The sequence below is a fragment of the Anguilla rostrata genome, chromosome 9 (assembly GCF_018555375.3).
Source record: "Anguilla rostrata isolate EN2019 chromosome 9, ASM1855537v3, whole genome shotgun sequence".
Classification (NCBI taxonomy): domain Eukaryota; kingdom Metazoa; phylum Chordata; class Actinopteri; order Anguilliformes; family Anguillidae; genus Anguilla; species Anguilla rostrata.
Genome location: NC_057941.1, coordinates 8,051,638 through 8,069,219, shown reverse-complemented (window position 1 = coordinate 8,069,219; position 17,582 = coordinate 8,051,638). Strand labels below are relative to the sequence as shown.

The window sequence follows — 17,582 nt, the reverse complement described above, 5'->3', positions numbered from 1 at the left end:
CGACCACCTGTATAAACTGTGCCTGCTTCTGTGTGTAAGGTGATGTGTGTGTGTGTTTGTGTAATATGCTGTGTGTGTGTATGTGTGTGTGTGTATGTGTGTAATGTGCTCTGTGTGTGTGTGTGTAGGCAGAGACATGCAGGCCCTGTGTAGGGGTCTGTGGTATTGACCCCCGTGTGTCCCTGTGTTGGGGGGGGTGGTGGTATTGACCCCCGTGTGTCCCTGTGTTGGGGGGGTGTGTGTGGTATTGACCCCCGTGTGTCCCTGTGTTGGGGGGGTGTGTGTGGTATTGACCCCCGTGTGTCCCAGTGTTGGGGGGGTGTGTGTGGTACTGACCCCCGTGTGTCCCTGTGTTGGGGGGGTGTGTGTGGTACTGACCCCCGTGTGTCCCTGTGTTGGGGGGTGTGTGTGGTACTGACCCCGTGTGTCCCTGTGTTGGGGGGTGGTGGTATTGACCCCGTGTGTCCCTGTGTTGGGGGTGTGTGTGGTATTGACCCCGTGTGTCCCTGTGTTGGGGTTGTGTTGGATTGACTACTGTGCTGTCTAGCCCGTACTATGTAAAGTTGGTGTGGTTTACGTACACCGTGTTCTGTGGTTGGGAGTGTGGGTGGTGGACCCCTGTATACTTGTGTTCGGTGGTGGTGATTGGTGTGTCTGTGTTGGGGGTGTGTGTGTGTATATGCCCGTGTGTCCCTGTGTTGGGGGTGTGTGTTTGGTATTGACAGTTGTGTCGTGGTTTGGGGGGTGTGTGTGGTACTGACCCCGTGTGTCCCTGTGTTGGGGGGTGTGTGTGGTACTGACCCCGTGTGTCCTGTGTTGGGGGGGGTGGTGGTACTGACCCCCGTGTGTCCCTGTGTTGGGGGGGTGTGTGTGGTATTGACCCCCGTGTGTCCCTGTGTTGGGGGGTGGTGGTATTGAGCCCCGTGTGTCCCTGTGTTGGGGGGGTGTGGTGGTATTGACCCCCGTGTGTCCCTGTGTTGGGGGGGTGTGTGTGGTACTGACCCCCGTGTGTCCCTGTGTTTCCTCCACAGAGCTGCAGCGGGAGGGCAGCATTGAGACCCTCAGCAACAGCTCGGGCTCCACCAGCGGCAGCATCCCGCGCAGCTTCGAGGGCTACCGCTCGCCGCTGCCGACCAATGAGAGCCAGCCGCTCAGCCTCTTCCCCAGCGGATTCCCTTAGGCCGACGCCAGCGCCCCACAACCCCCCCCCCCGCATTCCCACACACTCCCCCGAGCCTCTTTCAGGTCCCAGCACGGCTGCCGCACGCCAGGAGATGCCCCTGTTGTGCGTCCTGCAGGTTCCGCTCGCAGAATAACCTGCTCCGCTTTCTAGTGAAAGAGCGCGCTGGAGAAAGGAGGCGGAGCTTCGGAGGCTTCGGTAGACGTAGCTGTCACGGCTGTCGCAGATGTGTCCCCGCCGATTACGTTTTTCTTGGCCGATCCGAATATTATCTTTTTCTTCCTCTTTCCTGGGGGGAGTGGGAGCTGCTGGGCCGGGAACCGCTCCATTTTTCTCAGACCATGTGACCTTCCTGAACCAAAACTACATGACAGTGAATGTTGTAGCTAGATGCGCTCTCCGTCCCTCCGATGTCCTTTCTGTGTGATGCAGACGACCTGAAGGCCCGGTCGCCTGGCAAGTGGGGTCTCTGCAGCGATGACTGTTAAATGATTCCGAGGTTTCTCGGTTGTGTAACTCAGACAAACCCTTGTGTAATATCCAGGTTTCTCTACCGATTAATCTACATCGATTCCTGTGTTCCAGTTCCTGGGGATCAACAACTGCACCTATTTGTATGTATCAGAAAGAAAACATCGATCTGTTCCTAAAGTTATGGTGAATATTTTGCTGGGCAAAGCGGGTAATCACAAAACATTTAAAGCATTGTTCCTGTTTTCTCAAGTTCCATTATTTATGTTAAATGATATATTTTCTTTTTATTCTGTACCGTAATCGGCAATTTGTGTGCACCGCATTGGCAGCTAGCAGGAAGGTTTGTTGCTAGCTACCTAAGGCCAGCTAGTCGAGTGTCTTGTCTTATTTTTATGTGTGTGTCGACTGACCATCAGTGAGCTCTCAGCTTCTGATTGGACACCTAGTAAGCTAATGTGCAGATATTTTATTGGAGTGTGAAGTCATTTTTTAAAATATACTTCTTATCAGTGAACATCTTCGAAACACTAATATTTTACATTTAGAATTCCGGTAGCAGTTATACCATGCCGGTAGTAATTATGCCAGACATAAATCACAATGACTGCCAAAAAAAACAACAACACTGAATTAGGTGAGTTACAGATACTGAGAGACCTCGGTATATTACCTGTGACTAACATTATTCCACAGTGAGTGTAATTATTTCATTGTGAGTGACAGCACACGCAACATAGCGAAGTTGAGGACACCGGTGGGACTATTTTCCCCCCTCTTTAATTGAATGATGTCACAGTGTGCTCAGCTGGCCAGTTGATGAGATGGTTAATGAGTTTTCATTTTTTGTACTGATTGTATGCTCCTTCTTAGTTTTGTTATTTAAGGGTGTTGGGGGATGGGGGAGGCTAGGCGTGTGGTTGAAATCCTTGTAGCTTTCAACAGCCATCCCATCATAAATAAGGCGATTCTGCTTCTCGGCAGTGCGAGGAGAAGACCTGGCACACACGTTTCCTTAGGAATTGCTGAGTCCCCTCAAGTTTAGTGCAACAAACACTGCACTAATTACCGAAAACTCTTAATTAATTCAGTATTATAGTTAGACTTAAAATCATATTTCTATTATTTGTTTTGCAAAATAGGACAAAAAGATTGCCGATGAGGTGAGCCAGTTTGACTCATCTCAAGATTTTCCAATGGGGTAAGACAATAGCACTTGAAAAGCAAGAAGGAACTTAAAACAAGCTAATATTTTTGTTTCGAGAGAAAACATATTTTAAGTGAAGTCTCATTACAAGACTAAAGCACTTTTTAAGACAGACAAGTTTCTGGCCAGACTTCGTAATGCAAACAAGCATATAATAAACATTTACTTAAAGGCGAGCACACATTGACACACACATCGGCAAAAGCCCATTGAGAGGCTACCTATGACTCAGCCACAAACAAATGCACAGCATGACAGTGTGTGGCCATGTGGCGGGTCTAGTGACAGTGTGGCTGGCCGCCGCCGCCCCCCCCAGCCCCCTCCAGCCCCCCCACATTTGCGGAGAGGAGAACTGGTGCCTCATTCAGTAATTATTTACCATCTTTCTTCTCCTTTGTGTATAAACTTCTGAGAAAGCTCTCTGTGAGTCAGCTCGCCGTAGACTTTTTCTTTTCCCAGGAGCGACAGAGCAACGTGTCGTAATGAGAACATTCTGTGGCAGTGCATGAATGTCCCCTTTATTTCCGCAGTGACGTGTTAATGTGTTCTAGATACTCTTTTTTGCTTTGTTTTGTTTTGGGGGGGAAATTTACCCCCAATTGTGAATTAAAAAAAGCAAGGAGACGTGCTGCTTCTAAGTGCCGCCACATCGTGTAAACTTACCGCCGCGCTCCTCGGCGTTAAAGGAACGACAGCAAGCCGCGTTGGGTTGCAGTTACGACTGAAGGGGACGGGGTGAATCTGTATTATGTCGGTCAAAGTTCAGCGGCAGTTTTTTCGGCGCCCCCCCCCCGTTGTAAACTGTTGACTGGAGGAGGCGTAGGTCTACAGTATTCCCTCAGAACTGATCGCGCTTGTCAATGCCCGTATTATTTCAATTGTACAGTACAGAGGTCTTCGCTGTTTGCCGTAAATCCTTCCCAACTGAAGCATCAAGATGTAAAACCCTGACACTGTTTCCTTTCATTTGAAAAGGACTGAATAAATTCTTTTTTTTTCTTTTTTTTGAACACACTCTGCGTTTTTGTCTTAAGGTATATACGTGTAAGATATGTAGGAATAAGGTATATTCCAATACTTACCCAACCCCATTATTTCTATACTCGGAATCCCTTGTTCGGCTATCTGATATTCTAAAATGTCTGTGCTTCTGTTGATGAAAAAGTCCCAGCATTGGCATTGTCATTACATGCACATATTAAAAAAAAAAAAACACTGAAATCTGAGTCTTCCTTCCTCTGCTCGTCAGACTGCTAATCCTGTTTCTTTATTCCTGTTAGCTTCTTTGTACCAGTCAAATATATCATCTTATTTGTGTGCAGTGGTCACATATGTGGTGATTATTGCTATAAGGATGAACCATGTACACAAGCGCATTCACTGTAACTACCAATGCCCTCCATATATATAGTGATATACAGTGAAATCAAAATGGCTGTATTTGCTGTATGCTGCAGCAGTTTTGAATTTGAGACCAGGAAGTGAATGTGAGGCAAAAGCACAAAATATTACCTTTCACCTCTGGGTTTGAATGTGCATTTTGTCATTTCGGAATAATCGCATTTCGTGTGTTGGATCCCCTAACTTGAGCTTACGTATTGTGGCCAGTCCGCACAATGAAAATTAAAGTGGCATGAAGAATAGTGCTTGGTTGCATATTTCTTGAATGCAACAACTGCATCAAAATCATCTAAACTGATCTGCAGCCATTTTCTGTTCTGCTTGTTGTGAGGGATCTCTGACCTCGTCAGCAGGTGGAAGGCATGCTCAGTTGCATCTACCTCAGGAGATTGGCTTTGTCAGCCTAACATTGGTAGTGCTGACAGCTTTTGGGCCATAGCCCTGGTGCACGGTGCTGTGCTGCCCGATTAGTATTGAGGCATACACCAGTACATTGGCAGGCAAGATGCTTCTGTGCACTTCATTCTGCTGCTGTCATCATTAGTTGAATCGTCATTGAATTGGTGAGTCAGTTCCAGAAGAAGTCCAAGTTGTGATGCCTCTTCAGCCATGCTTCACGGATGAGGTGCTACGTATGATTTGGATCATCTGCACTTCCTTACTGACTCACCTCTATCTGATTTATTTATTTGCAGATTCCAATCAGGTTTTCAGTTGTTGGTGCTAGTTTGCATCTTATGGTATAGCCTTTGCAATTGTGTTCTTGACATCTGAAAATTTTGCTGTGCCAAATTTATGTGCTGTGTTTCTGACTGAATAATTTTCTTTCAGTCAAAATTTCTCACTCATCTTTCACAGACCGTTCTCTAGTCGGTTGGTTTATAGGCAAAAGCAAAGGCTATAACCAAGACCACACATTCACAGCTTTTCTGTGTGTGCATAATCAACGCAAAAGGAAGCACTTGACCAATAAGACTGGGTGATTGAACACAAAAAGGACACTAATTCTGTCATATTAAAAAAATATATATGAATGACAATTACAAAACCTACTCTACACGTATACCTATGGAGGGCACTATATATGCTAATAAGGTCCTGATAAATATTTTTGAAAATCCAACTGCAAGCAAATGTGATATTAAGCTGTACAGTAAATTACAACATTGTTGACAGCTGAAATAAGTTTAAATCATTACATATGAAAATGTGTCTCTGTGCAGTATGTATTGGGAATCTGAACAGGAGTATCATAGCTCCAGTGGTCATAATTCTGCATTCCACGTTTGTACACCGAACACATCTGTTATTATTTTTATCTGAAAGGCTGCAAAAGGGTCAAATGTGATGTACAAAGCATGGAGGGAAATTTAATTCAGCCTCGAAATGTAACAGGTTATTGATAATTCGAAAGTAATATCTGAAGCCATTGCGGGCGTTGAGCTGATAACCCAAGGAGAGGGAGAATCAGGTTAGCAGTCGTAAAAAAGGGGCATTATGTTTTCTCTGCCCAGATCCTGTAACTGTGCTCTGTGCAAGTGTGCAGGAACGCCTGGCTGGATGCAGGACCATTTGTTCGTCACGACAAGTAAATCCAGGTCAGTTTGGTCAGCAGTGAGCTCTGATCTGTAATATTGAATTTGGGATGTTTTTTTTTTGAAAGCCTTGAGAGTGTCAGGTGCCAGGTGTGTGTGTGTGTGTGTGTGTGTGTGTGTATGTGTATATGTGTGTGTGTAGGTGGCAGTGGTAGTGTAATGGGTAAGTTGGTTTTGTAACCTGAAGGTCACAGGTTTAATTCCCCCAGTAGGACAGTAGGCCGTTGTACCCCTGAACAAGGTACTTAACCTGCATTGCTTCAGTATATATCCAGCTGTATAATAGGATACAATGTAAATGCTGTGTAAAAAGTTGTGTAAAAAGTGCTCTGGATAAGAGCATCTGATAAATGCCTGTAATGTAATGTGTGTGTGTGTGTGTGTGTGAGAGAGAGAGAGAGGGAGGGAGGAAGCAAAGTAGTGAGTGTGTGTTATGATAATACAAGAATGCACATAGTTATTTGCAGATATAAGAATTTGTAAACTCAGCACAGTTTCACATTTTTTAAGAATTGTATTTTTTAATTATTCAAAAGAAACAGAATATAAAGTGTCTTATTTTGCTCCACTTCCTGCAGCCTATCCTCGTAGGCTTCAGGAAACATGAGGGTCCTATTTGCGTCGAGTCCATAAGCGACTAAAATGAAGCGGTATACCTTTCATGTACTAGTCATGTCAAGAAGGCCACAGTAAAAACATTAAGGAAGCCTTCAGAAGTCATTTAATAACAAACACCAATAACTGCTCTGTATAGTGATTAAAAGAGGAAAAACTGATTGTAGCCCAAACAGCCCGGGCTGCTGGTGTGGCGATGGACAGGTGCTTATGGCATTACTCGGGGGTGGACGGATTAATTCTGCAAGGTTTACCCGGAACTCACCGCTCCACAGCAGCTCCCCCAGCCAACTAATCGCAGTCAAACTGCCTCGAACTGCCTCTATTGCAGTAGTTTTGATGGCATGGGCTGGCAGGTCGGAAAGACAAGGAGCAGTTTGCTGAGTGCATGTTTTGGAGGACACACACACTAGTTTATGCCTCCTAAACTGACAAAGGGCATTTTCACAATGGGACGAGTGTACGGATACAGTATCTGTAAGGAAGAAACTCTCTCCCCCCTCAGTTCTAAAATTGAGAAGCGGCTACAGGTCTGCTCATTAATTCTTCCCTCTGAGACTTACCCTCAAACTCCGCCTCTTTTTCCGTAAACCACACCCCCCTCCTGTACTGCCATCTTTGAGAGGTTCTTCTAAGCATTCATCGAGGCCCATCTATCTCAACCCAACGTGATCCTCACCCCACCACTTCCAGCAAATTCATTTTATGGAAAATGACCCCGGGTCAATGGTTCCGTTACAATGCAGTTTGCTAACGCCCTCCCAAACCTTCCTGTACCGCCGCGGGGGCGATGCTAGTCATGTGACCCTTAAGACAGAGAGCACTGCTAAAAGGAGCTTTTGTTTTAAGCTCGTGTGTGTGTGTGTGTGCTCCAGTGTGGCCGGAAGACCTCCTGTGTGAGAAGCGTAGACGTCGCAGAGCCAGGCGGATAGACGCTAACAGATCTCTACTGCGCGGCAATAAAAGAAAGAGGGTTAGCGAACATCACTGTTATGAGCCTCGCTTCGCCTCCTCTGGCTGTGAATGAGGGCACTGGGGAGGGCTCTCCTTTTAGAAAGGGATGTCGGTCCTCTGTGCCTGCACGCACACGTTCTCCCTAAAACTGGTCAGCTCGGTCGCTGCAGGGGCACCGCCCACTCTAGTTTTTGATGGGAGGAGGACAGCATCCTTCATTTGACAACTTCCTGTCTAGGGCTTCATCGCTCTCTCCGGCACGATTATGATTGTCAACTGACAAAAGAAAGAAGAAACGGGAAATAAGTTAGTCATTAAGGTATCTGTTATGGTCAATATTTGTACATTTTTATTCTCATTTCAAAGTTTCAAAAAACTTTGCTCGCTGGCAAAAGTTAGATTAATATTTAAATTTATAAAATGCAAAAGTTACTTGCAGTGACAGGTGTACACATGGGCTGCAGGTGTATACTGTAATATCTATTAATTCTTCAACTACTAATTATTCAAGATAACTTTAGGAATGATCAAACCAACTTAAGACTTGCCTCAATAAATGTACATACATTAAATGGTTGAAAAACTAATAGAACAATTCATAAAATGTGTGTGACTGTTAACACATTCACACCCACCCTGTCACCATTGCAAAACAAGAAATCGTTTAAATTAAATCACAATAAAACACCTTAAATGCAAGCTGAGAGAGTACTAACATATCCATTAATAATATAAATCACGAAGAAGAGCATTAGGCTACATCAAGCTATACCGCGTGAAATCAATTCATTGTTAGAGTCGGATGCATTTGATTTAGTGTATTGAGTCAACTCGTGAACTTATTTTGTAGAAGTAGCCTAACTGAAAACCTCAATGTAGCCTGTTTTAAAGTTATAATTGAAAGTGAAAGACAAACCGTGATTACAATAATTTCACTTCTTAGTTCTTACACGTGTGCGTGCAAGTTAAACAAGAGATGATGACGGCTGTCCTATAGCATGTTATTTAAACATTTTTCATATTAGCAACCTCATGCAAACGTAGCAGTTCAAACAAAAGTTTTCCGTTTGTTTTAGAGAAGTGAACAAATGATATCCATTCTTGCGGAAACGGAATTACGGAAGGAATAAAGCTTATGAAGCGAATTTGTCATCTGGATCCGTGAAAAAATGGGACATTTAATTAGTTTGATCTGAAGGCTTTGTCCCTACCTTTGAAAAAAAACGTTTCTTTCCCCATCACAACATGTATTGCGTGCCGTTATAATAACTGAGTGTACTGAAAGGTATCATTTTCTCGTGTCACTTGTGAAGAATAAACTACTTTGATGTTAGAAAGTGTGCAGGCTTTCGCCTGTTAATTTGCTTTTCCTTATAAAGAGGATTGTTTTTACGGCTAGCCTCATTGTCCTCAGTATCTAAAATGGGATGTCGCGGTGTCTTATTTGTGAACCCAGTGTAATGGTAACAATAAGTTTTTAGCTGGCTCTAATTGGGTGACATCAGCCTCAACGACGCTGTGCTACCTTTATTATTTTCTGAAATTTGAAACAACCTACCTACTGTATCTCCTATATATTTTTTTCAGCATTGATATCACACTGAAAGATCAGTATTGGGTCTCCTCATAGCGAGGGGGACATCCCTGCATAAAGTAGCCTACATTCATAAATAAAAATGTACACGTAAGAATAACTGAAGAAATTAATACAAATTAATTATTTAATAGGGCCTACATCTACAGTTTAGCAATATCGTTATTATATTATTATTATTATTATTAGTAGTATTATTATTATTATACACGCACGTACATAGATACATATATACAGTAGATTATTAAAGATTATTCCAATTGTAGGAAACTCATTAAACTGAACCGCGGAGGAAGGATGATAACTCGACCCCGTTACCAATCACTGACAAAAAAACAGCCACTAACCCGCAATAATTTCCACACATCCCGTCTTTCCATCATCTTCCCTTCATTCTTCATATTTTTGTTTATACGCTTGTAGTCAAATAGATGCTATTGTGTTGCAAACTATTTGTTGTTTTATTTTCATAATTACCTGTAGACAGGTGCTCACACTTGGAGTAACATTTTCAGCGGAGCCTACGTACGTCTCACGCTCACTTAAGATAAAAAACGAAACAAAACAAAACAAAAAAGCGCCCAGTAGGTTATGTCTTCATTACGTGCCCTATTACACCTGATTCGTTTTTTAAAATTACAATAGCAATTTAACGTAGGCTACTTGCGAAAATGATCAATCCAGTGTGGATTTGTCATCTTTAATCTCTCATCCATACATCCATTCATGCACCCTGATATTTACAGAGCCAGTTCAACTAGACTACATTGCCAAAATGCACCCCAGTTCTCAAATCACTGTAAGGAATAAAATTAAACAGAAATAGTAGGCTACATACCGAGATGTACCATAACACACACTAAAATGTTCACCGTTAAATCAGCTCTGATACGTTTTACTAACACAAAACAGTTTACTGTGTAGAGAAGCCAGCATCACAAAATCAGGGGAACGTTACATTATTTTGAACAACCCTAAGCCGCGGGTCTCTGCTTGTTTAAACAGTCAGTGATGCGCATTGCAGAATGAACTCATTCGTGTATAATTGATAATCAGGTTTTTATACCTGTCAGAAACGGGTCTATATCATGAAAACTCGCACGTGTGCATTTCCATAACAGTTGAGTCTTGGAGTCCTATAGATTTAGACTTTCGAAATAAGATATAACTTAAACGAATAACGTATTTTAGAATGCTATTCTCTTTCAACGTTTAATTGTATGTTTGTTTAAACTAATGTTTGCATTCATGGAAAAATGAACTGGATAGTGTTAATGTGTGGAGCTGCAGCAAGTAGTCTAGTCGGTCAAGTTTTAACATGGACGTTATAAATTTTTGCCTTTTTGGCTTACATTATGCGGTGGTGTTTATCGTGGATGATATCACTGCCTCAGAATGGGCCAAATTACTCTTACAGAACATTTGTTGCGAAGAATTTTCGGCACGAGTTGTCATTCTCGATCTTGCGTGTTTTGGAAGTTAAAGGGCTGGCACGAGTCATGCTGTCAATGATGTGCCACAGACCTGCAGTTAGGGGGATGCAAAATAAAAACTGACCCACCTGCTGAGTCGCTGAACCGGCTGAAAACCGACAAGGCCTCCCTGATCAAAGTCGGCAGGGAGGAAGAGAGAAAATTAGCAAGCAAAAAACTGCCAAGTAGGCTGTGAGAGCGGGATAAAATCCAACGCACTTCCCTTTATCACGGTTTAATTACATTTAGCTTCATAAATGCTCACATGCCTACAACAAATAGGCTACACAATTTACAAAACCACCGCTGCCATTGATTGAAACAAACGTTTAAACTTCACAGAATTCGTATGTTGTTTTGAACATTGATTATTTTTTATGCTTTCATAAAATGCTTTTCTCTTTCAGAATATTTTCAGTTCTACTTTGCTTCCAATATGGCCTATGGATTTCACGTGGCTGAAATGACACTGGAATAATGAATAATAGGCCTACCAAAAATGCATTGTTGCCAACACTGATGGGTTTTTTTACGCTTTCATAAAGTAATGTTGATTTCGAAATATTTGGATATAAAGGCTTATCTTTGAGATTAGGACCTATTGGTTTGGTGGTCCTAAACAAGAATGTTGTTGTGGCTCCAAAGTGCTCCAAATAATGTGACCCGGGGATGGTTGTGGCCCTAAACGACTGCATAAGTGTTTTCTGTGAACGCAGGGGCCTTGTACTTCACATCCAATGTATGGATGTCGCACAACTGAAAGGACACTGGTTCCGCGACTAATTGATAACTTATTGTGCTTATGTACGCCCTAAGACAACTATACTTAACTAAACAGTCTGAAGTGTCACTGGTAAGAAAATCATACGTTTCACCTCGTATGATTTCTTCTGTGCGTCGTTTACAGTGAGTTTATATTTACACACAAATCGTCACATTTCCGATACTCTCAGAGGCAGCTCGCATACCAATCGAATTTATTATTCGCTCGAAACGAACAATTCGGATTTATCGGGGTTGGAATTTAGGCAAATAAGGGTTTTATTTCATGAAACAAATTTGGTAATGTCAAGTTAATAATATATCAGAATGACAAATTCCTTCAGACACTGGGCTTTTGTGGTCCGTCAATGAAAGACTTAACACATTTATTTTAAGGCTTAGTCAGCCCATTGAATCTTTACAGTTATATTAAGGCATGAAGAATTCACGTTAAAAGACTCCAAATTGTATCCCCGGAGATGGATATCATGAAGAGTCATTGAGGAATTGATACAATGTGCTCTTTAAAAGAATATCTAGACTATTTCCAAGAAATAAAAATAGCGGCAATTAATTGATTAAGTAAGGTATTAATTCCCCGGAGTATGTGCTTACCGCTGGCTCGGGCAACGAGTACCTTCTTCAGTCCCCAAAGACACATTTTAGCGCCCCCACCTGATACCTGAGGGAAAGGTAAGCACATTCGTTCACCGACACTGGCTTGGTAGCATGAACAAACTATGCTTTCTAAAATAAAACGTAGACACTGCAGTGAAGTAGCTAGCTAAACGGTAAATTACATTATACTTCCCCTTTGCACTTATCAAATTCTTCGAAAAAAATTCTTCGGTTTCATATGACTATTTCATTTTTCAATTAAATGCGAATTACCATGCATATATAATACTCCGCTGTTTCAGATATAGTTAATGTATGACTTAGCCTACGACAAAATAAGCAAGATCATACTGTCCCGACATCAGCTGAACTTTGTAGATACTAGGAGAAACTAATGTTGATATCAAACAAACAAATCACTTACCTGCAGAAACATGCCTATATGACGCGCGGTTTCAACAGGTTTTTTTGTAGACCGCTAGAGGTATCACATTTTAAATATTTTAACTTATTTTTAAAATTAATTGGGAGTGAGAGAGAGAGAGAGAGAGAGAGAGAGAGAGAGAGAGAGAGAGAGAGAGAGAGAGTCTACTATATGGGTATGAGATTGGCATTCACTGAACCTGCATAACGCGTGTGAAAGGCAGTAGCCGAACGGGAGGGGAGCGTTCGCAGTTTCAGCTCTTGCTGTTTGGGAGAATTGTTATTTTTCATCAATCAGTTGCAATTTGTTCAACCGGCAAGGACACGGCAGCGGCAGCCCCGCTGATTTGGGTCACTGAGACAACACAGCCACAAAGAAGAGCAAATTGTACCGGTTCGCAAACACAGAGGTGAACCGAAGGATTAATGAGAGAAGGGGAAACATGGATGACTATAAGCAGGCTGGGGGAGAGAAGAGCCAGGGGCGGGGGCAGTGCAAAAAGGGTGAATGAGGAGGAGAGGAGGGTGAGGGGGCTGGTAGGGCTAGTAGAGTCTTAGGGTATACATGTGACGGGGAAATATGAAGGACTTTGACAGGTCTTAAACGGTCTGGCGCCAAGGCCTCTGTCTACAGGATAAATATAGTAGGGGAGATGATGCAAAGAGATTGGAAGACCTGATGAAGAGATGAAAAGTAACAATGCAAAGGAGAAAGAAAAAACAATAATACAAGGACAAATCTGCATTAAGATAGCCTTCCCCTGTGTTTTTATGTTACAGCGCCAGCGCCATTAGTGGCGCGTGGGTCACTTTACTCTTCTTTTGGTACCGTGCACTGGTCCGTGTTTTAATGCACCTACAGTTTTTGCAAGTTGTTTTCACAGGCCATTCCAGTGACGTATTTTGTATCTACCGAGCCGTGCCTCTTGTTTTACAGTTACAAACACTGTAGTAGGCCTATATGCATTCCACTCTCTGTCAACAATCTTCTTCTTCGTCAATATCGCACAACAAATATTATACACATTACCTGAACTCCAAAGCACCGAGAATGAATTCAATGAACAACAGGCAACGGCCACATTTACCCCAGAAAAAGTTGATTAACCTTACATAGGAAGTTTAATTAAATCGTTCCCTTCGCTGGAAAAAAAGATCAACACTCCGTTGTTAACATTAGGTTAGCTATAAAAAATAAAAAATAAAAACTAAAAAAAAACAAATTTAAAAAACCGGTAACTTTTGTGCGAGAAAAGCGCCTGGCATGAACGTCGGTTAAGTCAAGCAAGTAGCCTACTGTGATATAGCCTACTACGTTTGATTGCTTTCTTTCCCATTTAGATAATGTGTACATCCAGGGCCTCGAGAAAAAAAATTGAGCCTAATTTAGACCTTTGTTCATATAATTAGTTCTTTGGGTATATACAAGGCAAATCATTAATGTTCTCCATAAGGTGTTAATCTTTTTCCTTTTGTCAATATACTTCTCCTTCTGTAGCAAGATCACTAAATACTGATCACTAATATGACACATGACGAAGTAAGAAACGAATGAAACATTTAATTGCACCTTAAAGTGGTATAATGTCGGCCAAATGTAAGAGCAGGTTCATTCGTACACTGCCTTATGTTGATGTGCCGTTGCAATGACGAAATGTTTATTTTCATTGAAATAGCAGGACCAAAAAACACGGTCCAATTTGTGTATTCATATAAAATAACTAAAACCAATTGTTGATCAGAAAATATTTACTTTATCCACGGAAATTAGGATATTTCGAATGTGTATTTTAATTAATCAAGATAACTTTTTCAGGCTAACAATGCTTTGCCATTTATCAAATAAACACAAACATGCATACAACCTCATGTATATTTTAGTGTCGACGACACTGTCCCTAAATGATCATTATTCAAAATAAAAAAACAAATATGCTGGGTTTTAATTGCAAATATGGTGTTAGGTGATACAGGTGATACTTAGAGAACATGTCTAAATGCCAAAAATGTACATTTTCACTGGCCTCGCAAAAATGTAGTGCAGCAGGGAATTATTGACAAATATGTCATTTATATATGTATTATAATAATAAAAAATATATATCCTCAACAGGCTAATATTAATAAGCGGTTGATGTATACACTGTAAGCCTGAGTTGATCCTGCAAAAAAAACTGCAAAAAAAACCTGGATCAAATATGTTAGGCCTACTAACAAACATTTGCTCGAACATAACATAAGTCCAGCTTTTCATGTTCATGAATACTATTTCATGCCATTTTTAAATGACATGACACATTATTCGACCTATTATTACAACGACAAGGAAAATTAAAACGCACGGATGACAATGCATTGCATGGCAATTTTTAATCACTTTATGGCTTAGGTGCACACATTGGTTATTGAACCCGGAAGATGCACTGCCTCAAGTCAGTTGAAATGACACTATTCTACAAAACAAATTTAAAATTCTGAACACGGGTCAAGTAAATTGATTAAACCTAGTTCATGTAAATGATGTAGCTGGTTTCGCCCACCTCAGTTTAATATGGAATGAGGACCCCCCCAGCCCCCCCACCCCTATACAAAAAAACGGCCTTGAACTTAGACAAATGTAAAACGTCTACAATTGGAAGCAACAACTTCCGAATTCATTATCAAAAACCCTTGAAAACCTGTGGCGCTTTATTCCAAGTAAGGTGAAGGCCTTACATCCTTTTTCAATACGATTTGGAGAGGTAGACTATCTTCCCATCGTGTGTCGTGCATGTCAGGTTTATCTCCACCTTGTGCGTATTAGCAGCAAGTGTCTTTCTGTTCCTTTCTTCGAAACCCTCCAGGCACTTATCGCTCAGACTTCTGCCTAAACTAAACAAAATGCAACTGTTTATTTTGCCTTTTTTTTCAGCAAAACTCACCCAGCTACGTATGTTTGTTTAGGAGTTTATTTCTATCATGCAATATTGGCTAGGATCTTTTGCTTTTAACCGTAAACAACAGTTATGCGATGAGTATAGGCTTGTGTAAATATACTTAGTTCCCCTTACTTACAATACCGAAAGTGTCAATGAGCATTGCAAAGGCATATATTTTTTTCTGGGTGATGTCATTCGTGTTCATGTTGTTGTTGCTTATTTTATTGTTATGGTTATTGTTATTATTGCGATTATTATAATGACGATTTTGAGTACCCATACATTATTATTAATATTGTTATTCAGATAAAAAAATGATAGCGCTTTTAAGACTACTTGGTCACAGATGGGTAAAATAGGCTATATATAACAGGGTGAAATGTCACATGCAAAAACACAAGGCAAAACCTGTGAGTCGCCTACTGTCTACAGGACTATTATGATTAAATGACCCAACAAAGACCACGCCACCAAGGCAATGTTCTATATGAATTATGTTGGCCGTTTGTATTCTGATGGATTACTTATTCAGTTTTGTTTAAGTGGTGCGATTCGGGATTGGCAATGCGGCACTGGGGCTTCAAAATGAAGCCACGGTGGTGCGGATTACTGTATGTATCCCTGGGTACACTTAAACGGACACTTTAGTGTTTGCTAAAATCCCCACATTTAAACGAAAAAATGCTATGACCTGGAGAGAAACATCTCAATCAGGGAATTTTCAGCCTGAAAACGCGATCATAAGCCGTGGCTTTTGGAGTGAATGGTGAAGGGATTGGAGCACGCTGTTTGAGGATTTTGGGGTAAATATGAAGTGACAAGAGACGGTTCTTATTGTGAAACGTCAGCAGACTGGCGCCAAGCGGCTCTTTAACAAACGGAGTTCCAGTTAATCAAGGATCTGCGAGTGGACTTCTTAAAGGTATACACAGCAGTCCTGGGAGCCGACTTTAATCGCTCCAGAGAAACACACCGAGTTTGAAGTTAAGATTACATTTAGTTTGACACATACCAACCAATCTGTCTATGCTACTACGGACAAGGCAATGCGCTGACGCTATAATTCACTGATCAGTAAAAAAAAAAAAAAAAGCGAGCTGCACATCTTCATACATTGTCATAGGGGATGCCGCTCGTTTTCTATTTTATACATTCAACGCATTTTCTTCTATATGGAATGCATGTTGCTGCTTGCACTACCCTAAATTATGCCATAGTCGATATATGCTACGTTTGCGTAAATATATATGGCTGTTATCAAAGTAGCATATTATTTGATAAGTAGATACGATAGAAAAATAATAAATATCTGAGGCTGAACGCTCGCGAAGTACGTTTGTCCGTGTCCACATATGGCATATAACTTTGAATTTATTTGCAGGTTTTCAATTTCCTGCGGAACGTAGCCTATCCCGCACTGAATCACAGGTAACCACTGCAATAAAGCAAACCGTTGCTGGAAGACCAGAGTGAAGCACTCACCGCATTCCCGCTTGAGTTTTGTCTGATTCACTCAGATGTTTTCTTTTCTCCCTGCTTCAGCCAGGCATCTGGGTCTGGTGCTTTTCGAATGACCCGGGGCAGCATTTAAAGCGGCAATGTCCGGTTTATTAGCTGCCGTCCTTTCCCGTAAAGCAATTCTTAATAATACAATGTTTGAAACTTCACAACAAGTACCCGTCTTCTCGAATAAAAATCTAAGGCGCGATGCCGAACGGTTACCGCTGCGCGCCCCTACACCACAGCGTTTGGGACAGCCTAATAGTTTTAAATCAGTCTGTCAATAGCAATTCAGAAACATAAATTATGAAATATTTTTCAATATATAATACATTAGGTTTGGATGAGCTGCGTAATCGAAGCGTTCCATACATTTTCCTATTTGATGTGAAAGCGTTCATCCAACAAAAAAGTAAAAAAAAAAACAAAACAAAACAAAAACGCCATGGATTTACATCAAAATATTTATTGTGAACTCATCGTTTTTATAGGTCTCCGCGTTAAAGTAAAACTTAATCGCTTATACGGCTTACGATATAAACTCTTTATTTGCTCAAAATAAATACACTATTTTAAAAGAAGAATCAAAATAAAACATTTTGACGTTCAGGCTATGACATGTATCTGGGTGTATTCGTTGCCTTGGATAGAGAACAGCAGCTCCACAAACGATTAAACGCATGCCGGCCGAGGCGCTCTCTCCACCGGCCGAGGATAGAAGGCTGACCCGGTGTTTGGCTAGAAGTTGGGGGTGGGATTTCCCGATCTTTTCTCTGTCATTGGTTAATATTTTATTCTGTTGACATGTTTTCTTACTGCTAATGCTTCCGACACCTTCTTGTCGTCGTCCCCCCAACCCCCTCCCGTCTCGA

The 17,582-nt window shown here is 41.6% G+C and overlaps 1 protein-coding gene and 1 long non-coding RNA gene across 4 annotated transcripts in view; one reads left to right on the top strand and one right to left on the bottom strand.

The window, feature by feature from the left end:
* LOC135262805 (BCAS3 microtubule associated cell migration factor-like) overlaps positions 1-4,079 on the top strand; it is a 249,493-nt gene extending 245,414 nt beyond the window's left edge. For both annotated transcript variants that reach the window (XM_064350070.1, XM_064350073.1), the window contains one exon: positions 1,032-4,079. In XM_064350070.1, the coding sequence (XP_064206140.1) occupies positions 1,032-1,180 (149 nt within the window). In that variant the 3' untranslated portion in view covers positions 1,181-4,079. The remainder of the gene's footprint in view (positions 1-1,031) is intronic.
* A 2,269-nt stretch (positions 4,080-6,348) lies between these two features.
* LOC135262808 (uncharacterized) lies at positions 6,349-17,356 on the bottom strand. 2 transcript variants are annotated; one of them, XR_010332325.1, is made up of 3 exons: positions 16,693-17,356; positions 11,867-11,933; positions 6,349-7,699 (listed from the first exon to the last, which is right to left on the bottom strand). It is a non-coding gene; the product is annotated as an uncharacterized LOC135262808 (long non-coding RNA). The 2 variants fall into 2 exon arrangements; XR_010332326.1 differs by lacking the exon at positions 16,693-17,356 and adding an exon at positions 12,294-14,831.
* Positions 17,357-17,582: the final 226 nt, after the last annotated feature.